We start from the raw sequence: 26,687 nt of genomic DNA, 5'->3' as shown, positions 1-26,687 counted from the left end.
AAAGTTAGTGCTCTGTGTCTGTTGAATGTATGAATAATGGAGTAGATTATTGGTTTATTAATATAATAAGATCAATTCCCAACAACTAAGTTACTTAATGGTAACACATGATGTGGCTGGCATTAAAAACAACAGCTGTGGTCTCTAGTACATTTGAACACAAATTTCAAGATAATAAACTGTCTCAAGGTTATTTTGACTCACAAGATGATTGTTCTAAAATAAATGTTTTAGTTTCTATCTAGATGTCTTCCCAAAGCTTCCTGTGCTCATAGGTGGGAGTTTTGGAAGTGATTGGATCGTTGGGGCATTCACAGGATTAGTCCACTGCTCAGTTTATAGCTAAATATAATGTTGGGAGGTGAAGCCTGGTCAGTGGAGTTGGGTCAGTGGGGTGTGGCCTGGAAGGGGCTCTCTCTTCCTCCCTTGACTGCTCTCTGCTTCCTGTCTTACATGCCATGAGGATTTCTCCTCTGTGATGCCCCTCTGCCATGATGCTCTGCCCTGGAGCCAGCTGACTATGGACTGAAACCTCTACAAACTGTGAGCCAGAATCTTTCCTTCTTTAAGTTGTGGGTGTTAGGTATTGGGTTTCAGTGATGAGAAAGTACTAAGACAATAAAGAAACAGCTGAGGTTAGCAACATGTAGAGAAGTAAATAAGATTTGGAGATTAGAAAATAACTTTCTGATTACATGGTATAACTTGGGCAGACTAATGCTAAAAATCTCCTTAAAACTAGATGGTCAACCACTTTACAAACTATATAGAAATTAAAATATTAATGGTTAGCCGAGTGAGGTGGTGTGCATACTTGTAAACCCAGCTACTCAAGAGGCAAGAGGATTTGAGTTTGAGGATAGTCTGGCCAACATAATGAGGCACAATCTCAGAAATAAAAAAAAAACAAAGAAAAAAAAGTTAGCTTGAAAAACTGGTTGGTAGATATTGAAAGGGCCATGCCTGTCATGAAACTACTTCTCTGGGGCAGATGCAATAAAAACTGCACCTTTTAGCCAGGCTTGGTCTGAAAAGGGCATGGGAAGGTACAGCCACCCCCATGTCACCTTATTCTCTGAAACCTGACTTTGAGGTTATTTGTGGAGATAAGAAGAAAGAAAGAAGAGCTTATTTGACCTTTTCCGATCACTATTTTCTTTTTTTTCTTTCTTTCTTTTTTTGGTACCAGGGATCAAACTCGGGTCCTTGCACTTTTGAGGCCAGCGGCATAAACAGTGAGCTAAATCCCCAGCCCACTATTTTCTATTTGTCAATCAGCATATAACAAAAGCAGAAATTGGAAAAATGTATCTAACAATCTTTAATGAGAATATGCTGATTTTTATCTTTAGGGGAAAAAAATCTCTAGTTTCTTGAAGTATCTATTTAGGATTTTTTTTTCAAAGTAAGAAATGCTACGTTATGTCAGCACATAAAAAAATCTTGCCCAAACTATCTTGCATTTAATGAGTTTCTAGGCACCTGAATGGTAATGGGAAAGCTTCAGATATGTTAATCACAGGATCAGTGCTTTTAAGATGCAGTGTTCAAGTTTACAGTAACATTAAAGCAGTCTTAAATCAGTGATTGAGGTGGGGAATGAAACTTACAAACAGAAATATAACCTGCTGGTTTATTCAAAAGAGTAAGTCATGGGGAGGAAAATATGGATTTGAATATTTTAAGAGCATAGCACTTCTTTTAGTAAAATATGGTAAAGCACATAATCCATCATTTCCCTTAATCCATTACTCTACAGCTTGGAAGGTACAGTGGAGGCAAAGTGTCTGCTTTTTACCATATTTGCATATGTCTTGGGATTGCAGATCTATTGATTAAGTTTTTAGATTCACCATCTGGTTATAATAAGTAAAATTCTTTAAATATTTTTAAAAGAAATGTGATAAAAATGTGGTGAATATTAAATCAAAAAAATTTTATTATAGTAAAAGACACATTGCCCTTAACCTTCATCAGAATTCTCCCCCTTGCTAAAAACACAATTATCCCAGTGTTCTTGACACTTTTGGAAGCAGTTCTGGAAGTCCTCTTTTGTGAGTGTATTTAATTGTGTTGTTGTAGTCTTGTAAATGCCCTAAATCAATTAAGAATTTACATTTTGCAATTTGTGCTTTGAGGAAGAGCCAGAAGTCACACAGTGCCAGAGCCAGTGAATAAGCTGAATGAGGTCATACCACAGTTTTATTTGACAGAAATTGCTGTAAACTGTTATCAGTGAGGGGCAATCAAAAATATGGTGAATATTTAAATAGGGTGCCAAAGGGACACTTGGAAACAAGCACCTTGGGGCATCAATGCTCAGATAAATATCACAGTGACAAATGCTTCAGAGGGAGGAGCAAAGGATTTTGCTTACATCAACTTAGAAATTTATTTTAAATGTTACTTATTTTTATTAATTTTTAAAGAAATATTCAATTTGAAGATGTTTCACAAAAATTTTAAAAATGTGAACACTTCAAAAAGTTTTTAATAATGTTTGCAAGTTGTTTTTTTTTTTAAATTTTGGGAAAGTCTATATTTGTTCATGGTTTGGGACAGTGGACCAGCTGGGAATTGGGCAGTTAGCACCTTTCTGAGTCTCATTTTCACCTTCTATAAGGTTGGGGTAATGAATCGACTTCTTAGCATGGTTGTAAGGACTACGTAACATATACAGCATTCTTAAGTGCACAGGATACATGCTTAAGAATAATGGTGATAAGGTACAGCTCCACCTGCTAGACAACCTTTATTTTTCTAGTGTGTTGGGGACAATATGAGGTGTGGTTGCTGTTTGTATGCATGCTGGTATCAGTGGGAGGGGTCAGGGCTAGTCTGTGGTGTGTGTGTTGCAGGAGGGCAGGAATTGTGTTTGCAGCTGTCACTTTCCCAGCTTGGAGAGGCAGAGGGAATTTTGGATCAGTTTACGTTGGCCTTATATGCTGTAGATTGCTGACTTAGTTAAAATCCCTGTACCTTTAACTTAATATATGTATATACTCTGGAAGTTCATTATAATATTGTCATTGGTTTTGGGTGAAAGGGTTGGAAATTGTAGGAAGATAATTGTGTGTGTGTGTGTGTGTGTGTGTGTGTGTGTGTGTGTATAAGAGAGAATGCAAAAACTTCTTGAACTTCAGGGTAAGATGACTTAGTTTATATAGACCTACACATTGGAAGTACTAGAGTGATAGGTTATGTCTCTTATTAGGGGAAAAAAGCAACAGAAAAATACAAAAAATTTGGAAAAAACCCTCAATATTAAATGAAGATTTCAATAGGACATCAAATTGATTTCCTAGATGAACTGGATGCTGTGTAAATTGTTATGTCTTACTCATTTTACAACTATCTATAAAAGTTAGAGTAAATTAAATGGGGAATTAGGAAAATGCCATCAGACATAATGGAAGTAGCAACTGGAAGAAATTCATATTTGCCATTAGGCTTTCATCTAATAGCCATAAAATGTAACGTGAAAATGCTCTGCTACACCTGAGGTACCTTTTGTTGGGTAATTGAAATGAATTTCAAACTGACTTGTGAGACATTTAGCAGCTGTTTCTGTTTATCTTTGAATTTCTGAATGAGTTTAGAGTCATTTTAATATTTTCTTTGGAAGATCAATTCTGGGCATGTTGAATTATAATGGATATTTTTATGTCACTTATGCTAAATAGTGTAAGGGAAAAACCCCATAGGATCAAATTGAGATATTTTCTTGTGTATCTGAAGGTATATGGTGTGCCATAAAATGGCTTCTGTTACATTTTAGATACAAAATAAAACTAGACTTTGAAGCACTTTGTAGGCTCAGAAGTAAGGAGCAGTCTCTAAGATAGCTGTCTCATAAAAGCAAAGAGAAGGTATATAAAATATTTTAGATCTTCCATGGTATAAAAAGGATTTCTAACGGACACATTTTATAAGGCTAAATTTATTTCCAACAACCACTTGTATAAAGCATCCTCATGATAATTTATATGAGATGGTTTAAGGGAAAAAGAGCATACTTCTACAATGTGATTGAGTTGCATCCTTCTAGGGAAGAAAATAAAGTATTTTAGGAGTATAAATTAACCCCCCTAGAAGGTTTTTGTATTTTCAGACAACTATGGAGGAAGTGGAAAGTGCTTATTAATAAGGAACCCAGGGTAAGAGAAGTTAGCAGAGGTGGTGGATAGGGGAAATGGGAAGAACTTAGGGACAGGACCTAATAAACGACCCTCTTTTCTTTGTGGTGTTATTCTTTTGTAGTTTCTCTTAGAAATCTGTGGCACATGTGCTGCAAGCAGAGCTGTCTTGACAGCTAGAGGAGAGGAATTTGAAGTTTGAAGTTGTAGGAGTATGAGAAAAATGAGCTGCCTAGGATCCAGAACTGGGGAAGGAGGAAGGAGGGCCAGGGTGAGCACCATTGAATAGACTGCTGATTGTCTTTACTTGGGGTTTCCCAGTGGACCAACATCATCTCCATTAGCCTGATCTATACCTTGGATTTGTTTCTGGATTTTTATCTAAGCACTCCTCATATCCATGTAAACACATATCAACTCATCACTGCAGATTCAGATGTATTTGCAGAGGCCTTTTCTGGTCATTGATCCAAAGCCTCTCTGTTAAGGAGATCTTAAAGCCAGGTGTTGAAGAGGGGCCAACTGAACCTGTATATGTCTATCAAGTCAGGTGTTGGGTATGGTATGGTAGAAATGGAGGGGAGGGGGGGAGTATACAGGGCAGCCTAGTTCACCCTCTTCTCCTTTGGTTTAGATGCAAATACTTGAAAACCATTATGTAAGTCAAACAACTATTCTCTATTTTGGGGCTACTGCTTTGCAATATTGTCTGATTTCCTTGTAATACTTAATCAGTATCAGAAATTATTTATTCATTTATTAATAAATTATTTTTTTCTCACATTATATTCCATGAGGTAAAGAGTGTATCATTTATCATTCTTTTCTGTTTATCTGTTTGTTTTGAGGTGGGGTCTGTCTGTGTAGTTCAGGCCAGCCTTGAACTGACTACACAACCCAGATTGGCTTCAAACTCACAGCGATCCTCCTTCGTCAGCTTAGTTAGTGCTGGGGTTAGAGGTGTGCACCATCATGTCTGATCAAGAGCGTGTCATTCTGGACTATAATATTCTTTGTGTCTTTCACATTGGAGGCTTTCAATAAATAGTTGCTGGATACATGAGTACGTCTATGAATGTTTTCTCCATGTGACACTGCACAGTATTATAGTTTTACTTTATGAGTCTTTATATATATATTATATTACATACAGTTCATGCATAGCAAATATAAATAACATTTATGGTCTCACTTTTATTTTTGCACATATGTTCTGTACTTTTTTTCATTTATCAATAGGTTTGGATTTTATTCCATTTTAGTAAGAATAAGTTACATTCTTTTTAAAGGGCATAGCTTGGTCTATCATCTAGGCAGAAAATTTAATCGGTTCATTAAGGATGGATATTTAGATATTTTCCTTTTAATTAATAAAATAATATTGAAATAAATTTTCTGTATATGTATCATTTCATACATGTTTATCTTTGGATTATATGAATACAAAAGAAACTGTTGAGCCAACACATATATTCATTTAAAATTTTAAAGGATACTTTCTAATTATTTCCTATGGAGATTGTACCACTTTTAACTACTGTAACTGACCACTTTTGTTTCTCTAAATCTTTCTCAACATACTTTCAAAGTTCTTCACTGTAGCCTAATAATGGGTCTATCTAAATTCTGTGCTATTCATACAAATTTTACAAGGTATTTTATTGGCTATGGATAGCCCATTATTTTCTTCCCTGATTTTTCTCATTTATTTGTTTTCTCTTATGAACTAAAAGCACTTTATATAATGTAAAAATAATTCATGTTATCAGTTTTACTGAGGTTGCAGTAAATTTATGAGTATACTTAGGAAGTTATACTTTCATGAATTTTCACTTATTCAAGTCTTTTTCTTTCCTTGTGCCTCAGTAATATTATAAAGTTTCTTCACACGTCAACACATTTTCAAAGTTTATTCCTAGCTGGTTTTCTTTTCTGCTATTGTAAGTAATATTTCCATTTTTATTAGTTGGGTGTTTTTGTACCTATAATACACACCTGTGAACACATAACTTTATCCATGAAATTTACTGAATCTCCAATTTGTAGTAATTTTTAAGTTCATTCACATTACATTATTTAGTTAGATCATATTACTTGCATTGCTTCTCGGCCTTTTGGCTAAGATCAAGTGTAGCATCATATTACTTGCAATTAATGAAAAATCTCCCTCATCTTTTCAAATTCTTATGTATCTTATTTTATCTCCTGTCTAATTGTAGTGCCTACTATCTTCAGAATAGTATAAATAATGTTAACTAATAATGGAAAAAATTCTAGAGTTTTCTCATTAAGCAAGCTAGTGGCTTTTGAGTTAAAATATATTCATTAAACAAGCCAGGTGCAGTGGTACATCTCTATAAGCTCAGCTACTTGGGAGGCTGAGGCAGGAGGATCACAAGTTCAAGGCCAGCCTGGGCAACTTAGTGAACCTGGTCTCAAAAAGGGGTGGGAGAGAGGCTGAGCATGTAGCTCAGGTAGAACACTTGCTTAGTGTGTGTGCAGGGCCTTGAGTTCAATATAGAGCACTGCAAAAAAAAGAGAAATATTAATTATAAAAACATATATTTACATTTTTAATCATAGTAGATGTAAAGTATCAAAGGTAAAGTGCAACTTTTTCCAGTGTTTCATACCTATGCAGATAGGTATAACTATTGTAAGTTACTATTAAGGTGAATTTGTTACTATGTAGCCCGAATCTGAAACTTATTTGTAAAAATGTAAGTTAATTAGGTATATTAGTTTTAAATAGCCATTCTATTATGTAATATTTTATGTTCATTTTTAATGCTAGTATCTATGAGCAAAATTTGGTTGTGGTTTTTAATTACTGTGTGCTATTCTGGTCAGCTTTTTAAATAAATACTGAAAATTTTATAGCCAATTTGAAGGATTTCTTTTTTTAAAAAAGTGATATTAGAGAATTGACTGCCCATCTGATTTCAGCCTTGTTTTTTTAAAATTAATTTTATTGGTACATTGATTCAGATGTTTGGTTAACTTTATTCTTTTTTATGATGACATAAAAACATAAGAATCTTAATTTCTCTGGAACAGTTTTACTTGTATCTCTTGTTTTAACATAAAGTATTTAAATGTTTTTCCTTGATAGCACTAATTTGAGCTCCTTTACCTTTTGTACCATTACACTCTTATTTTTTAACCTGACTCATTTTTAAATTTCACTTCAATCCTTTCTTAAACCTTATGGTTCATACTTCTATGTAGTTTCAGATTGTCCCTTCTCCTTTGTGTTGCTTTCAATATGACCTTCATTTTGTAGGTGATGATTTTCTTTTACTTTTCCATTATATTCTGACTATTGTCATTTCATTTTCATCTCCTGTTGTCTTTTAGTATTTTCCTTAATTTCGTAGAGTCAGTAGTCCTTCATTATTATTTCCAAAGTCAATTGCTTCATTAATCCTTTCAAAAATTTATAACAATATATGGTAACATTATTTTAGTGGCTCCCCCCACCCTGGTTCTTTCCATTTTTTTCTTGTAGTATTTTAATTTTCTTTTCTTCCTCATCCTTCTCTTTCCTCCTTCTCTTCTTCTTTCTCTTTTTTCTTTTTCATTTTTTGGATGCTGGGGGATGAACATGAAATTTCATGTGTGCTAGGCAAACACTCTACCACTGAGCTCCATTTTTAGTTTTTTAGCTATTTTCTGTAAAAATTATTATTGTTTTTGAGTATAGTTCTTTTTACTAATAACATGTGTAAGGTAGGAGAGAGACCACTATTATATTCTAGATTACTAGATACTCATTTTATGACACACATTTATTGAGTGAGTGAGTTATTTACATTATTTGCCTGCATCTCACAGGGATTGGCTGTTACAATCAAGTAATTTTTTCTCCATCTGCCTCACTAACAGTGTGCTTCCTGAAAATATGGCTTATCGTTGTAGTCTGCCTTTCAGAACCATCCCAAACTTCCATTGGCTGCTTCTTTTTGTACCAAACTCAATCCAGGGAAGGTTTGGCCACCAGCAATCACATGTGTTGCCATTGTTTGAAGGAAGGGTTTGCTGGTTTCCCTTATACGTGCAATTATTTTGGAGAACAGAGTTGAAATCTACTGACTTCAACTGAGAGTTTTAGCTGTGGTCATTTCATTTTTCTTTTTTTACTATATTGAATTTAGCTTTACTGCATATGATATTCATCCTTATTCATGGGATAGGATAGCTAATAGTATGGCTGAGGGGAAATTGAGGGTTTTTTTCCCCCTTGTTTCTTCTCCCTTTTTTGTTTTGAGTGATTTCTAAGAGATCTTTCTTTCCCATTTTAAAACTATAAATAAATTATAAATACTTAACATTCAATTGTTGAATAATAAAAACAGCTTTTTGGTGGCTAATATACTATATAAGACAAATTTAAATATAGATAATTACAAAAATTTGTTGAGTTCAAATTATGTATAAACTATAGAATTCACATTTGTTTTTAAGCTCTGCATGGGATTGAATGGTTCAATCTAGCATGTATGGTTTGATGAGCTATAAGAAGTGACACAGTTGTTACTTTGCTTGAGTAAAGAACTGATTTTTTTTTTTTGGTACTGGGGCATTGAACTCAGGACCTTGCACTTTTGAGGCTGGCAGAGGAACCACTGAGCTAAATCCCCAGCTCTGAACTGAATATTTCTTACTACATGGTTAATGCCGATTAAATATGCTCGGTATTCACTGAATAACCATTGCATTTTGCTAAATAGTATAAAATTCAATATTATATCAAGTCATAACAAAAGTTGTGAAGTCTCATATTTAATATATGTCAGATAGAAAGAACCTGAATTTTCTTTTAAGGTAGTTTCAGAGAGTGAAGGTTGCCACTTTTCATCAAGATCAAAAAGTCTTCTATTTTTTTCAGCTAAGAGAAATTAGGTTAATGGATTTATGAACAAACCTATTTTTTTAATCCTTGCTTTGAAATTAACTAGGTAGTGTACTGTCTTTGCAATTAGGAAAAAAGTATATTTTTAGCCTTGTATTAGTGTTGAATGGGGTAAAAATTAAATTTAATGACCTTTAAGTACAAACTCATTACCTTTTATTTTTTCTTTTTTTCCCTTAAATTCTTTTATTGGTACATTTTAGGTAAACAATACATTTACATTTATCATTGGGTGGTTGTAGCTGTACATGATGTATCTTGGTTCTTATTTTTTCCCCCATTACCTGTGCACCCTTCCCTACTTACATAGACTTTGTTTCCATTTTTTCTTTCTCTAATAAATTTTCCTTTCCCTTGGTTCCTTTCCTCTATCTCTCCCACTTCCCCTGCCATTTTGGACCTTTTCTTCCTATTTCACATTATTAATTATTCATTTTAATCATTATTTACACTTTCAGTTTCCCACACTAGAGATACTATTCGGTATTTACACGTGTGTCCTATATATTTCACTTAAGAGTATGTCCTCAATATACATCCATTTAGCTATAAATGTCTCTAGTTTCTCATTCTTTATGGCTGAGTAGTACTCCATTTTATAAAAAAACCCCATATCTTCTTTATCCAGTTTCCAGTTGATGGGCATTTGGGCTGTTTCCAAGCTTTTGCTATTACAAACTGCCGATATAAACATGGGTGCACATATATCACTGTGGTATGATTCTTTTAATTCTTTTGGGAAAATCCCCAGGGGGGGACTAGCTGGGTCAAATGGGACCTCTAGTCCTAGTTCTTTGAGGAATCCCCATACTGATTTCCATAAAGTTTGCACCAGTCTGCACTCCCACCAACAATGGAGAAGGGTTCCTTCCTCTCCACATCCTCACCAGCATTTGTTATTTGTTGATTTCTTGATAGCAGTCATTCTTTGTGGGGTGAGGTGGAATCTCAGTGTTGTTTTCATCTGCCTCTCTCAAATGACCTGTGATGTTGAACATTTTTTCATATGTTTCTTTGCTGCTTTTACATCTTTGTCTGAGAAATGTCTGTTCATTTCAGATGCCCATTTTTGAATTGGGTCTTTAAATTTGGGGGGACTGATTTTTTCAGTTCTTTATATATTCTAGATAGTAGTCCTTTGTCTGAGGTACACCTGCTAAAATTTTTTTCCCACATTGTAGGTTGTTCCTTAGCTCTGCTGGTGGTTTCTCTTGCAGTGCAGAAGATTTTTAATAAGATGAGATCCCAGTTGTTGATTCTTTGTGCTAGTTCCCGTGCTACTGAGGTTTCGTTCATAAAGTCTTTTCCTATGCCAATGTCTTCAAGAGTTCTACCTAACTTATCTCCCAGCAAGTTTAGTGTTTCTGCCTTAATATTTATATCTTTAATCCACTTCGATCTTAGTTTAGTGCATGGTGATAACATTATCTTTTCTTTTTAAAGGACCCAATTGTATTTATTATCACCATAGGATGAATAGCATAGCCAAAACTTTTGGACATAAGTAGCTCAAGGCAAAGATTTTATAAGTCATGAAAGAACACATAATGCATAGGAAGTTGTCTGTTGAAATCCCCCAGGTATTTTAGTCACTTTATATTGTACCTGTTTGTGGCAGGATTATAGCTTGAAATGTTAATCTGGTTAAATTAAAGTGCTTTTTATCTTCTTTGTGTTACTTCAGGTGTGTTTCCTTCCACTAAGATGCCAAACTAGAAAGTAAGATCCAAGGAAACTCAGCAGGCTTATTTTAGGATTGGATTTTCCTACCATTTAAAAGATGCTGCATAGGACTAAGCCTGGGGATGGGAAGAGAAATAGGAGAAATAGCAACTTAAATAGGAGAGGAAACTGGCCTGGAGGGCCAAGGTGGGGAGAAGAGACAAGGGAGCAGCAATTTAAAGCTGATGCCAATACAGACTCATCATTGGAAGACACCGACCACTCAAAAATCCTGGCTACCCAGGGGCTTTCTGCAAAGAGGTCAGGGTACCTGGTGGTGGTGGTGGGAGTCTAGGACCAGAATGGGGAGCCTTACCCCAAGCCAGCACCGAACAGTTGGAAAATTAACCTTTCTCTCTGCTACATGAGCTTCTTCTGTTTCTATTATTAAAGGTTTTTGAGAGCAAGGGCTCAGTCTCTGTTTAGCCAGTTAAATGTGCTAACTGCCACTCTCCTTTCCTTCCATAAATGCACTGCATGGCATTCATATCATGGTGAACCCACTTTGCATACAGGTGCATCAAGTACAACATACTGGTACATGTTTGTTCCCAATACTCCCAAAAGGTAAGTCCTATGCTTACCTCAGTGGCAATGCATCACATCCCGAACATGATTATGCTATTTTCAAATTTTTAATTATGTAACTTAATCAACTACACTTAAACTGGCAAAAAGGGAAGGGATTATTGTTCATGTGAGATCTAATTTGAAAAGTTTAGAAAGATTTAGTTGGTGAAAAAATTGCTATCAAATTAGATGTAGGCAAATTAACAAAGACTGAGCGAAAATGAAAACAAAACAAAACAAAATAAAACAGGAGCGTTCTATTACTGCCTTAAAATAGCATCAACATACCTGGTTTTCATTCCAGCTTAAAGGAACCCAAACTTCAAGTTCTAGAGAATGCAACCTGAGTTGTCTTGTGCACCTGTAGTTTTATTCCAATTAGTGGACTTAAATTTAAGAGAAAAAGCTTTGCTCTTCTTTGCATTAGAATATTGGTGAATAGAATAAATTTACCTTTCTGTGTTCTATTATAGAGAAAATTGTTAGTGATATTTTATGCTCTTCTTAATTGATGCTTAATGATTAATGGGTTAGATGCTCATCTCAGTTGTACTTCTATTGGGCGTCCTTTGCCATTTTCTGCATAGCATCTCTTTCATGATATGTGGACAGAGAAACTTGGTGATTAATATCAGTGGAGAGAATAGATAAGTTTCTCAGGAACAGAACCCAGTCTGACTGGTAAGTTAATATCTCTGTAATAAATAGGGATTGAAATACAGTGGACCCTTGACTTATGAACTTGATTGGTTCCCGAGGGCTGGTTGTAACTCAAGTTGGTTGTAAGTCAATATAGCTGAGATCTGGATGTTTACCCAGGTACATGTTATAGATAACAAGAGGCAGATGAGTCTTCCATTAACCTAATTAACCAAAGTTGTTTGTATGTCAGGCCAGTTGTAACTTAGGGTCCACTATAGAAGTATGACCTTCATGTTTTGAGGGAAGAAATGGAAAATAGTAGCTAATCTGGTGTGTGGTATAGATTGAAATAGTTAGGAGTAGAAGATAATTGATGAAAAGTTTTATGGTTTAGGATTCAATAGGTTCATTTGATTTGTGTGATAATTAGGAGCAACTATGAACTTTTAGAAGGGGAAAATAAAGCAAATCAGGAAAAAAATGAAATGTCAGATGCATTCAGAGAGGAGGAAGATAAGAGAAAGAGAGGCTAGCAAGGAGGCTATCGTATGTGTGCTGTGCTGAATTATTACTATGAATATGGAAATAAAATATATCTCCAACAAACTGAGGATGAAGAATTATGGCAAATTAATTCTTCAGGCTTCTACTGGAGCTTCTCTAGTGTGAGATGTTTTTTATATTTGTCTGTGAATCTCAAGGGCTTACCTTAGAGTTGCACATTGTATTAAAAAGTGCATGTCTGTTGAATGAATTAATGGGTTTCCTTAAATATCTGGACCTTAAGGTCACCAGATAGGCAGGACAGCACATACCCAAGATAGTTACTAGGATGTTATAATCCAGTAAGAGTGGTTTTGATAGGCTGTGGGGCTCCCAGGCAGGTTAGGTTCATCTCAGGTGAACTTATACTTATCTCACCTGGAGCCTTAAATGTTTCTGCACAGACAGTTGATCAAGACCTCTTCCTCGCACTACAGATTTTAGATCAATGTAGGACCTGTTGATGTGCTCCTGGGGATGGACAAGGGCAGCCCAAACTTAATTCTCTTTATCCTGGATCTAAACTTTTCTTGCACCAGGAGAATTCTACAGAATAGAGTCCTTGGACTGCCTTCTAAATCTCTTGTGGGTACTTAACTAATGTTCATTTTTTTCTGAGAGGAGTTTTCTGCAATCAAAGGACTTATCTTGTGAAATTTCTAGTATTTGGACTTTTATCTTTGGGAAAATGATGTAAAATGTTCTTAGAAGTATTAGAGATTCAGTAACTTAAACTGTAAATAACATTTAAAGATCTAGACTCTCTCTGGCACATCACACTGCACATTGTCTTTGTCTCCAGGTGCGACTACAAATTGAGTACCTGGAACTAATGCCTTAATTGTTCCTTAATTGACATAAATTAGATGCTAAATAAAAGCTGGTTGAATGATTGACTCAATACTGCTTTCCCCTCCCTAGCAGCTGGCTAAGCTAGCAATATTTGAGAGACAGCTGGATAATTGTAGGCCATGTAGAAGTCCATGTTCCTGTTAAAAGATGCTGAAGATTGGAGATTGCGTGGACAGGTCATTTCTCTAGGGAGCTCTTTTCCTAAATTGACTCCTAAAAATCATACTGTGCTGGAAATCTACTCACCTAATGTCAGATTTTTAGAAAAGGGAAGAAAATACATTTAGAGAGAAAGAAAATTGAAGAACTCTGTTCATAAAATACAGTACTGTTTGACCAAAAACTCAGTCCTTCATATAAAACAATTTCTGAAATATTTTCACTTGGTGATGGAATCTTATCAAAGACTTTAGCAAAATGGTTCATTCCTTAGAGAGTATATAACAAGAAAAAGTGCCTGATAATGACTGCTTGTGAAAGTCTTTTGAATTAGAATATTTAAGTTTTAGACTTATAATAATTTCTAGATTTTAGTGTGAAATAAATACACTAGCAAACTCTCAGCCATTCATAGATCTTTCTCAAAGCTTCAGAGGCCCAGTGTGGACTTATAGAGCTTTATGGGACATGTCCAAAAATGCCGATGTGTGATTTTTATTACCATTTAATGGAGCTATCTGTGTACAAGACATTTGATTCTTTTCACACAGAAAATTCTTCTTGCTTTGATGCAAATTCTCCCAAAGCCTTTTCAAGTTTGTCTCTCTCATATTACAAATATTGATTGGGAGGGTTAGAAGTCCAAAGTCTGCAAACAGTATTGAGAAGAATGAAGGGATATGTCTGAAATGGGACTCTGTGAAGACATAACTGTTGCCAAAGAGACTGCCATTCTAACCAAACAACCTGTGGCAATTTAATCCTGAACTTCCGGAGCTGTTGCCATGGGTTTTAGACAAAGATGACAGAGATGCATTCCAATTATATCCTTCAGAATGACAGAAAGCTGAAAAATAGGAAATAGGGTAGTAAAATCACAGGTCACTCAGAAGAGATGTGACAGATACAAGTGAAGGAGAAATGAGAATGTAAGTCCATGTTTGCCTAAAAATCACTTTTGGACTTAGAATGCAATGTACATTCTGCAAATTCTCCAGACATTCCACAGCAGTTTTATCCATTATCCAGTTCATCATTCAAAGCCAGTTGTCTCTTGTGTAATGGAAAATTTCTAAACCTTTAAGCTTAAAGATTTCATGAATTAAGAGAACTTGAGGTAAAGAAAAAACTTTTTAAACTGTGAAGAATAATACATTTCCCTTCAACTCCAGTGATATTACAAGTTCAGCAATGACATTTTTTCATTAATGCTAGGATCAAATGCAGTATTCAGTTTTTCCAGTTGAAGGTATTATTGTAAACTTTGGGCAGTATCTGATAAGCAGTAGTATTTGTTCAGGATCAGCAGAAAGTTTGCTGTTGTGTTATTAGGCTCTCATGGAGATATTAGCCACTGTTCAATGACAGAAACCACTAGGTAGAGATCAAGAGGTTAACAGTAAACTTGAGAATGACATGAGGAGATGCAACTTGAATGTCAGACAATTTCATGTTTCTTCAGTCTCTGCAATTGAGCAGAAACAGAGTATTTTTAGTCCCGAAGTGATATTGGATAATTTATTTAATCTTTAAAACTTAAAAAAAATAAGAATCTTTAGAACTCTAAGGCTCAGTTTCTTTATCTAAAAAATGGAATGCTAAAACTCACCTTTCATGGTAGTGATTCAAAATTAGATAATGCATATCAAGCAATTGGCTCAACATCTGGCTTATATCACAAAGTAAATGAAGTGGATGCTGTTTGTATAGATAGTCCTGTTACATGAACTTCTGTCATACACACTGCAACAAAGTGTACAGCTATTGCTACAGAGGAGCCCAACGAACATGGAAAATTTTAAAGATTTAAAACAATGTATCTATAAAAGCATAAAAACAAGCATTTTAGCTGTAAAGTTAGATGTGTTTGAATGAGTAAAAATGCAGCAATTTAATAAATGGTATTTCAAGGATTACTGTCAGTATTGTGAGAGGAAAAATGTAGATGTCCTGAGCCTACTGTCATAGTCCTGAATTTTTCCTTGCAGATATTTATTTTGTGATCCTTTAAAAACAACATAACATTTCTGTTAACGTATTGAATATAGCTGCCACAGGTCAATAAAACTCAATTTTGTCATTTGTTCTTTGTGTAAAAATTCTAAAATTCTATCTGGATTCTTTGTTTGACTTTACATATTCAGATTTCATTTTCTTTATTCAGCAAGCACTAGTTTGATTTTATAATGTAAATAAGTAGCAGAAGTTGATTTACTTTGGTAGGAGATTTTTGTATAAATATTTACAAATATCAACCTGAGCTTTTATAAAATGACTATGATAAAGGAAAAAAGAAAAAAGTGAGTTTTTCTTTGTATGGTTACTTTTTCTAAAAAAAAATCTTAGTGGAGTACGAGTTTTTAATAATTTTTTGCCTTGCTTGAATGTTTATATGTTGTGGCAATTTTTTTCATTCAAAAACCTGAAAATTTGACACCCTATCCTAAATATATACACACACATCCATAAGTGTTTATGTATGTGTATATAATAAAGCATTTAATTTTATTGAGCATTGATGGTTAAAGCAAGATGAGACCTGAACAATTTCAAATAAAAATAAATGTGAAGCTTACTTATTTGGAATTTATATGAAGAAGCACATCAATTTGTGATTTATATTTTCAAGTTTACTTTTTAGTTATTAGAATTTTGGAAAAACTAGTTATGATCAAAATCTTAACTGTTATTTCTTGATCAATCACAAAGAGCAAAAGTTCCAATAACTTTATTTTTTTCTCCTTAATGCATTTTAATTCTTCTATCTTTATGTCCTTAAGAGCTTTAGAAAGAATGTTAGTGGAGCAGTAGTCTGCCAGTGCACTAATTTTTCCACCTGCAAATCTGGTGCATGAATTATTACTTTTACACATGGCACTGCTACATCTCACTTAAACATCAGAAAGAAGTAGCTTCTCTCATGCAGAAGCTCACCCGAGAAGGTGGCATGTCTAGTGTCATTAGTTCATCTCATAATATAGGTCACAATGCAGAGTACTGATATTCAATCAGAACTATCAAAATTGTGTAGGCATAGTGTGAAGAGGGTCTTACCTTAAAAGAGATTTCATACTGTTCTCCTCCCCAGATTTCTAAACCTGGATCGTATCCACCCAATTCCCAAAACCACTTTCGATCCACAGCAAAGAGACCACCAGCCATAACAGGGGACCTAGAAAGTGAGCATAACAACCTTTAAGGGACTATGAAGATCAAGGGTAATGATGTTTTGCTTGTAAAAAAAAAAAAGAGAGAGAAAGAGTTAAAAATAGCATATTATAGTGATACATGCATAGCTATGTTTGTAGCAGCACATTTGAAAATAAATCAATCTTGATAGTGGACTGTATGTCCATCAATAGATGAATGGATAGAGAAAATGTGGTATTTATATACAATGGAGTACTGCTGTGCCATATAGAAGGAAAAACTTGGTCATTTGTAGGAAAATGGATGCACTTTGAGACCATGATGTTAAGTGAAATAAATCAGACACACAAGCTTCAATGTCACATGGTTTCTCTTACATAAGAAATACAAAGCATAAATCAATTAAATAGCAAAATAAAAGATAGATAGTAGGAAACAGGGAGATAGAGTTTTGTAAAAGGGAAGGGGACCAAGACATGGATAGCAGGGGAGGGAGAGGTGGGAAAGGGAATAAAAAAGAATTAAGATGCAGTATATACATGTACCAACTCCCCATAATGAATGCAATCATTATGTAATGGAAATAAGTACTAATAAAAATAAAAATTAAAAAAGAAAAGATCAAGATATGCTTTAATGGGTAGCTGCATGAAACTTTCCAACATAGCTTTCTATAAGTGGATATAAGATCTTTATTGGACCATTTTCCTGGATTGGGCATAGAGGAAGTATATTTTGAATATTGAGTTTTGCAGTTCAGGTTCAGCTTTGCAACAAATGTTCGGCAGAAATAAATTTCTCCATCTATTTAGCCTTAAAGCAAAACATACAAATATAAATGATGGATACACTGAGAAAATTAATTTGATTTTGTTAGAGACCTTACACTATCAGACAGATAAAGGTGTTGTTGAAAATGTTGTAGATAGTGTTTGATTTTAATCTCTTAGGGTGCATCCTTGAAGCATATACTATGTGCAGGTCATGCCTAATTTGTAGACTATGAAATGGTCAATTAGAATAAAATAACCAACCAGAATGTAATATACATTTAAAACATTGTCTTTTCACATTGTATTATTCTGCATTCTCTCTCTTTTCTTAGAAAGGAAACATTAATTAACATTCATTTTGGATAAATAATTCTCATGTATTCAACAATGCTAGTATGTATTGTGGCCATATTGGTATATAATAAAATACAATCATTTGATTGGCTTTGCCCTAAAATAATTTTGAAGTTTGAAGGTATTTCTTGTGTGTTTTTTGAGCTCATTATATGCATGAAGGCTAAAATATTTAGCTAATTCCTTGCAACAACCCTATGGCTATTATCCCTATGTATGGTTTGAAGAAATAGGGAGAAAAATTAATAATATCGTTCCAGTTTAGAACGAAAGTGTGGTGGATCTGGGGCTAGACCCTGGTTCTTTATTTCAAATATTTTATTTTCTACATTTTAACACTGTTTTAATGTTTGTACATGATACCAAAGTACAAACACACATGGATACAAAACAATTAGGAAATACCTTGATATAGACCAAGGAATACACAAAAATACACATCGTCAATATAGTTAATGTTCCAGTTTTGACAATTTCTTGAAACAAAGGATATTTACAAATAATAATGTGAAGCTTTCAATGTTGATATACAGTATTTAAAAATGTGTATAAACATACTGGGCACACCAATTTATACTAACAAGATTTACACTTGGTAATGTTTGATGAGACACTGGAGCAATATAAACTTGAATTTAAATATAACATATATTTCAGGGACTTTGTATATTAAAGTCATACTTCATCTAATTACTTCAGTTTGGGAATTTTTTTTTTTTTTGTATCAAGGATTGAACTCAGGACCTTGCGCTTATGAGGCAGGTATGGTGCCACTGAGCTAAATCCCTGGCCCAGTTTAGGAATATTTTAAAGGTACATGTTTTATGTAGTTGGAAAGATTAAAAGACTGGAAGAAGGCCTTATTTTTTCCCCCTAGGCAGGCAAGCAGGATTCAGACATGTAATGTTTTTGTTAGAAATAAAAATTCTAGAATCAGATGTACATTTCTTTATCCCTCTGTCCAGCAGGCTAATCTTTTTTCCACTTTTCACACACTACATTTCAGAGTAGAATTACAGCAGAAACAGGAACAAACAAGGACTGTAACACTTATTGTGTGCAATTCCTCAGTGAACACATTCCCACTCCTGCAGGACTGGGTTACACATCATCAGAAATTCTCAATCCTAATCAATCTGAACCCAAAAGAGAAGGATTGTCAGTTACATAAATGCATCAATACATCCTCAGTTGATTGTCCAAAACGTGAGACCAAAGTGCATGAAAATTTACATTCATAGAGTTATCACAAATATGGTGATACAGGTATTGGGCAAGGAAAGTCTAAAAGTGATTTTTTTTTTTACTGTAGAGAATTTGTTAGAAACACAATAATCTTGTTTTTTAAATTAAAAAATAAATCACGTATTGCATTTTAGGTTAGACTCATAATAAGAGACATTCATATGGATCATCTCATCTTTCTCTTTATTGAGTTTCAAGCAAGCCTCAAATGAATTAGTGTCTCCTATCTTGATGGATGTAAATGACTGGTAAGAAACAACCTTTTTATTTATGTGGTTACTCATTTGTACATGAATTTAAAAAAGAGCTTGGTTGATGTATGATGGACATACAGTGGGTTGCTCCTATTTTCATTGTAGCATTTGATTCACATGTACTTCTGTGTGACCATGAACCCATCTGCTCAGTCCCCTATTTTGTGTTGACATTAACATAGCCACTCCAGTACTCTTTTTAAAAAATTAATTTTATTGGTACATTTTAGGTATACAATATAATGACATTCATCATTGGAAATTTGCACCTTTACATAGTCTATCTTGGTTCTTATTTTTTTCATCATTTCCCTGCCCTCTTTTCAACCACTCCATCCCTCCCTATTTACAAAGACTTTGTTTCCATTTTTCCATTTTCTCATATTAATTCCATTCCCTTCTTTCTTTTCCTCTACCCCTCCCACTTCCCTGTCCCCTTTGCCCCTTTTCTTCCTATTTCACATTATCTATTATACCTTTTAGTCTTTATTTACACTTTCAGTTTCTCACACTAGAGAAACTATTCAGTATTTACACGAGTGTCCTATTCATTTCACTTAAGACTTTCACCTCAATGTGCACCCATTTAGCTATAAATGTCTCTAGTTTCTCATTTTTGATGACTGAGTAGTACTCCATTTTCTAAAAAAAACCCACTTTTTTTTTGTTAAATTCTTTAATTGGTACATTTTAGGTATACAACACAGTTACATTTCTCATTGGGAATTGTACCTTTACATAATGCATCTTGGTTCTTATTTTTTCTCCATTCTTAGCCCTCCCTTCACACCCCCCACCCTTACCTATTTACAGACTTTATTTCCATTTTTTCCAGTTCTCATCATTTTTCCTTTCCCTTCTTTCCTTTCCCCTGCCCCTCCCACTATCCCCACCCCTTTGGACCTTTTCTTCCTATTTTGCATTATCGATTATTCATTCTAATAATTGGTACATTTTAGGTATACGATACAATGACATTCATCATTGGAAACTTGCACCTTTATATAATCTCTCATGGTTCTTATTTTTCACCCTTGCCCAGCCCTCCCTTCAACCCCTCCATTCCTATTTACAAAGATTTTGTTCCTATTTTTCCATTTTCTCATATTAATCCCATTCCCTTCTATCCTTTCCCCTAGCCCTCCCACTTCCTTCCCCTTTGCCCCATTTCTTCCTATTTCACATTGCCTATTATACATTTTAGTCCTTATTTACACTTTCAGTTTCTCACACCAGAGAAACTATTCAGTATTTATACATGTGTGTCCTATTTATTTCACTTAAGAGTATCTCCTCAATGTGCATCCACTTAGGTATAAATGTCTCTAATTTCTCATTTTTTATGGCTGAATAGTACTCCATTTTATAAAAAAAACACATTTTCTTTATCCAGTCTCCAGTTGATGGGCATTTGGGCTGTTTCCAAGTTTTAGCTATCACAAACTGTCCTGCTATGAACATGGGCACACATATATCACTATGGTATGATTCTTTGAATTCTTTGGGGAAGATCCCCAGCAGGGGAATAGTGGGGTCAAATGGGACTTCCAGTCCTAGTTCTTTGAGGTATCCCCATACTGATTTCCACAGTAGTTGCACCAGTCTACACTCCCACTAGCAGTGGAGAAGGGTTCCTCTTTCCACACAGCCTCATCACCATTTGTTATTGGTTGATTTCATGATAACAGCCATTCTTTCTGGAGTGAGGTGGAATCTCAGCCTTGTTTTCATTTGCATCTCTCAAATGACCAGTGACGTTGAACATTTTTTCATGTATTTATTTGCTATTTCTACTTTTTTGTCTGAGAAATGTCTGTTCATTTCAGATGCCCATTTTTGGATTGGGTCTTTAAATTTGGGAGGTCTGATCTTTTTAAGTTCTTTATAGATTCGAGATAGTAGACCTTTGTCTGAGGAAGAGCAGGTGAAGATTTTTTTCCCACATCGTGGGTTGTCTCTTCACACTGCTGGTGGTTTCTCTTGCTGTGCAGAAGCTTTTTAATAAGAAGAGATCCCACTTGTTGATTGTTTATGCTAGTTCATGGGCAACTGAGGTTTTGTTCATAAAATCTTTTCCTACACTGATGTCTTCAAGGGTTCTACCTAACCTCTGTTCCAACTGGTTCAGAGTTTCTATTTTAATATTTAGATTTTTAATCCATTTTGATTTTAGTTTAGTGCATGGTGAGAGATAGAGGTCTAGTTTTAATCTTTGGCAAGTTGAAGCCCAATTTTTCCAGCACCATTTATTAAAGATGCTATCTTTAAGTGAGGGTGTATGGCTCCTTTATCAAAGATGAGATGGCTGAGTGTGTCTGGCGTTGTTTCTGCATCTTGTAATCTGTTCCACTGGTCCTCAAGTCTGTTTCTTGGCCAGTACCATGCTGTTTTTATCACAGTAGCTTTGTAGTAGAGTTGCAGGTTGGGGATTGTGATACCTTTTGCCATGTCTCTGTTACCTAGAATTGCTTTTGCTATTCTGGGTCTCTTCTTGTTCCAAATGAATTTTTGGATTGTTTTCTCAAGGTCCATGAAGTATGCTGCTGGGATCTCAATTGGAATGGCATTGAATCTATATAGCAGTTTAGGAAGTATGGCCATTTTCACTATATTAATCCTTCCTACCCAGGAGCAGGGGACGTCTGTCCATTTTCTGATATCATCTTCAATCTCTCTTTTCAGAGTACTATAGTTTTCAGAGAAGAGGTCTTTGATTTCTTTCGTTAGGGTGATTCCTAGGTATTTCAGTTTTTTGGAAGCTATTGTGAAAGGAATTATTTGCCCTATTTCTCTCTCAGTGAGTCTGTCATTGGTGTAGAGGAAAGCTATTGATTTTTGTGTGTTGACCTTGTAACCAGCTACTTGACTGAATTTGGTTATTAAGTCTAGAAGACTTTTGGTGGAGTTCTTGGGGTCTTCTATATACAGTGTCATGTCATTTGCAAAAAATGACAATTTGACTTCTTCCTTTCCTATCTTTATTCCTTTTATTTCTTTCTCTTGTCTAATTGCCATGGCTAATGTTTCTAAAACTATATTGTATGAGAGTGGTGATAGTGGACATCCTTGTCTTGTTCCTGATTTTAGTGTGAAGGATTTCAGTTTTTGGCCATTTAGTATGATATTGGCTGTTGGTTTTTCATAGATGGCTTTTATCAGTTTGAGGTAAAGACCATCTATTCCAATTTTTGTAGGGTTTTTATCATAAATGCATGTTGGATTTTGTCAAATTCTTTTCCTGCATCTATGGAGATCATCATATGCTTTTTGTCCTTGGCTCTATTGATATAGTGTATTACATTGATTGATTTGCATATGTTGAACCATCCCTGCATCCCTGAGATGAATCCCACTTGATCAGGGTGTATGATCTTCTTGATTATCTTCTGCATTCTATTTGTCAGTATCTTATTAAGGATTTTTGCATCTATGTTCATTAGTGAGATTGGCCTATAGTTCTCCTTTTTGGTTGGGTTTTTCTCTGCTTTGGGGATCAAGGTGATGCTTGCTTCCAGGAATGAATTTGGGAGTATTGCTCCCCTTTCAATTTCATTGAAGAGTTTAAACAGTAGTGGCAGCAGTTCCTCTCTAAATGTCTTTTAGAATTCAGCAGGGAAGCCATCAGGGCCTGGGCTTTTCTTAGTTGATAAGTTTTTAATTACATTTTCAATTTCAGTGGTTGATATTGGGTTGTTTAGAATTTTTAGGTCTTCTTTGTTCAACTTTGGTAATTCATATGTATCTAGGAATTTGTCTGCTTCTTCTGTGTTTTCCATCTTACTGGCATATAGGTTCTCAAAGTAGGTATTGATGATCCTCTGGATTTCTTCTGGGTGTGTTGTAATTTCACCCTTTTCATTCTTAATTGCATGGATTTGGGCCTTTTCTTTCCTTTTTCTGATAAGGATGGCTAAGGGTTTGTCAATTTTGTTGATTCTTTTGAAGAACCAACTCTTGGCTTCACTGATTTTCTGTATCGTTCTCTTAGTCTCCATTGCATTGATTTCTGTTCTAATCTTTATAATTTCCTCCCTTGTATGAGCTCTGAGGTTGTCCTGCTCTTCTTTTTCTAGAAGCTTGAGGTGCAGCATCAGGTTTTTTAATTGGGCTCATTCTGTTTTCCTAATTAGCATATTCAATGCTATGAATTTCCCTCGTAAGACTGCTTTCATTGTGCCCCATAGATTCCAATATGTTGTATTGTCATTGTCATTTAATTGAAGGAACTGTCTGATTTCTTCTTTAATTTCCTCTGTGACCCATTGGTTATTCAGAAGTGTGTTGTTCAATTTCCACGTGTTTATGAAATTTTTTGAGTTTCTTTTGCTATGGATCTCCAATTTCATCACACTATGGTCTGATAATATACAGGGGATAACTTCAATTCCTTTACACTTACTTAAACATGTTCTATGTGTGAGTATGTGGTCTATTTTTGAGAATGACCCATGTGCAGCTGAGAAGAATGTGTATTCTGATTTTGTGGGGTGGAAGACTCTATAAACATCTGTTAAGTTCATTTGTTCAAGAGTTCCATTGAGTTCTAGTTTTTTATTACTTATTTTTAGTCTAGTTGATCTATCTATTTGTGACAGTGGGGTGTTGAGGTCCCCCCTACCATTGTATTAGTGCATATATGACTTTTCATGTCCGTTAGTATTTGTTTTATATAGTTGGGCTCACTAGTGTTTGGTGCCTAGATATTTATGATTGTCATCTCTTCCTCTTGGATTGTTCCCTTTACAAGGATGTAGTGTCCTTCTTCATCTCTCTTAATCAGTGTTGGTTTGAAATCTACTTGATCTGCCAAGAGGATAGCTACTCCTTCTTTTTTTTGGGTTCCTGTCACATGGAGTATTGTTTTCCACCCTTTAACTTTCAGTCTATGAGTTTCCTTTTGAATTAAGTGTGTTTCTTGTATGCAGCATATTGTTGCATTTTGCTTCTTGACCCATTCTGCCAGTCTGTTTCTTTTGATTGGTGAATTGAGACCATTAACTTTGATGATTATAATTGAAACCTGCTGACTTATAATTGCCGTGACTTTTTCTTTTTGTTGGGTTCTCCCCCTTTACTTTAATTTCTTGTCATGCCAGATGAGTTCATTCTGCTTTGCTTCCTGGGGTTGTGATCCTCAATGTCTGTTCCTAGGGTATTGCGTAAAATTCTTTGGAGGGCTGGTTTGGTACTCAAGAAGTTCCTAAGGTGCTCTTTGTCATGCAAGTATCTTATTTCTCCATCCATTTTGAAAGATAGTTTTGCAGGGTACATCAATCTGGGTTGGAGGCTGTTTTCTTTTAGGGCTTGGAATATGTCACCACTCCAAGCTCTTCTTGCCTTGATGCTTTGTGTTGAAAAGTCTGCTGTGATTCTGATGGGCTTTCCTTTGTATGTGATTTGTTTCTTTTCTCTAACTGCTTGTAGAACTTTGTTCTTCTGTTGAGTTTCTGGACTCTTTTATTTATTGATGTATTTTTATTTATTTTTTATTATTTATTTATTTTTTTGAGTTTCTGGAATTTTAACAAGTATATGCCTATGTGTAGATTTTTTTTGATCAAGGCAATTTGGAGTCCTATATGCCTCACTTATCTGTATGTCAAGTTCTTTTCCCCTCCTTGGGAAGTTTTCTGCCATTACTTCTGTGAAGAGTTTTTTTAATGTCATCTGCACTCTCTCCTGTTTCTTCATTGAGCCCAATCAGTCTTATGTTATTCTTCTTTGCATCGTCTAGCAGCTGCTGGATTGATTTTTCATGTTCCCTTATAATTTTGAAGCTATTTTTCTTTTCCTGGTCATTAATTGCAATCTTATCTTCTATATCTGAAATTCTGTCCTCACTTTGGTTCATTCTGCTATGTAGACTTTCAATGGAGTTTTTAATCTCCTGGAAATCTATTTGCATCTGTTTTATGGATTCCATTTGTTTCTTATGTTGGGATTCCATCATGTTCCTCAGCTCCTCTCTAGATTTATTAATCATGTCTTGCACTAGGAGCACAATTTCTCCTGTTATCTGAAAAATTATTTCTGATTTCATTTTTTCCAGATCCCCTTTTGTTGCTAGTTCAGTGCATCCAGGTGTTTGAGTATCAGAGTGTTCCATCTCATTTCCCTTTGGGGTTGCTGTAGTTGATCTGGAAGTCTGGTTTTGAGACTTATTTACGTGTTTTCTCATTTCAATTTGGGAGGCGGGGAGGTGCTGTTGGAGCCTGTGAGGATCACCTCTCTGAGCTGGGAGAGGTGGGACAGGGGCCAGGAGTGGCAGTAGGGATGGTGGCCCAGAAGCCCCTTCCTCTGGACCACGAGCAGTAGGACTACAGCTCAGAAGCCCCTACCTCTGGGCCAGGAGCAGCGGGAGGGATGGTGTCTGGGAAGCCCCTTCCTCTGGGATGGGAGCAGTGGGAGGGATGGTGGCCGCGAAGTCCCTTCCTGTGGACCAGGAGCAGTAGGACAGTGGCTTAGAAGCCCCTACCTCTGGGCCAGGAGTGGCAGGAGGAATGGTGGCCTGGAATTCCCTTCCTCTGGGCTGGGAGCAGTGGGAGAGATGGTGGCCTGGAAGCCCCTTCCTCTGGGATGGGAGTGGTCAGACAGAAGGCAGCCCAAAAGCCCTTTCCTCTGGGCTGGGAGCAGGGGGAGGAATGGTGGCCAGGAAGCCCCTTCTTCTGGACCAGGAGCAGTGGGAGCGTGGCTCCGAAGCCCCTACCTCTGGGCTGGGAGTGGTGGGACCCAGTACCATGGTCTGGTGGTCTGGTGTCCTCTGTGTCTTTGTACTGTGGAACCAGGTGGCTGTACAGAGGAGTGGGGGGATGGTGTCCAATGGATTGCTGCCAGGGCATGGGCTGATTCGGCCTGTTCTGCACGACTCAGGACCTCAGTAGGGCATCTGCAGACGTGCCTGTCTGCAGTGGGCTGATATGGTGAAAAACACATTTTCTTTTATCCAGTGTCCAGTTGATGGGCATTTGGGCTGTTTCCAAGTTTTAGCTATTACAAACTGTGCTGCTATGAACATGGGTGCACATATATCACTGTGGTATGATTCTTTTAATTCTTTGGGGAAGATACACAGCAGGGGAATAGTCCAACATCATTTATTAAAGAGGCTATCTTTCCTACAGTGAGAGTGTTTCGCTCCTTTGTTGAAGATGACGTGGCTGAGTGTCTGGAGTTGTTTCTGCATCTTCTAATCTGTTCCACTGGTCTTCAGGTCTGTTTCTTTGCCAGTACCATGCTGTTTTTATCACAGTAGCTTTGTAGTATAGTTGCAAGTTGGGGATTGTGATACCCCCTGCCATGTCTCTGTTGCCAAGAATTACTTTTGCAATTATTCTAGGTCTCATCTTATTCCAAATGAATTTTTGGATTGTTTTCT

The 26,687-nt window shown here is 35.7% G+C and overlaps 1 protein-coding gene and 1 pseudogene across 1 annotated transcript in view; one reads left to right on the top strand and one right to left on the bottom strand.

Moving 5' to 3' along the window:
• Galntl6 (polypeptide N-acetylgalactosaminyltransferase like 6) overlaps positions 1-26,687 on the bottom strand; it is a 1,152,292-nt gene that overhangs the window by 99,880 nt on the left and 1,025,725 nt on the right. The window contains exon 8 of the mRNA XM_004852932.3: positions 16,591-16,708. Within this exon, the coding sequence (XP_004852989.1) occupies positions 16,591-16,708 (118 nt within the window). The remainder of the gene's footprint in view (positions 1-16,590; positions 16,709-26,687) is intronic.
• On the top strand, positions 6,235-6,313 carry LOC147826724 (U2 spliceosomal RNA; annotated as a pseudogene).

Source organism: Heterocephalus glaber, unplaced genomic scaffold (genome assembly GCF_053883595.1).
Source record: "Heterocephalus glaber isolate CG9 unplaced genomic scaffold, H.glaber_assembly_v1.0 deba00001461, whole genome shotgun sequence".
Lineage (NCBI taxonomy): Eukaryota > Metazoa > Chordata > Mammalia > Rodentia > Bathyergidae > Heterocephalus > Heterocephalus glaber.
Note: the sequence above shows the minus strand (reverse complement) of the source record. Positions and strands in the feature narration are given on the sequence as shown.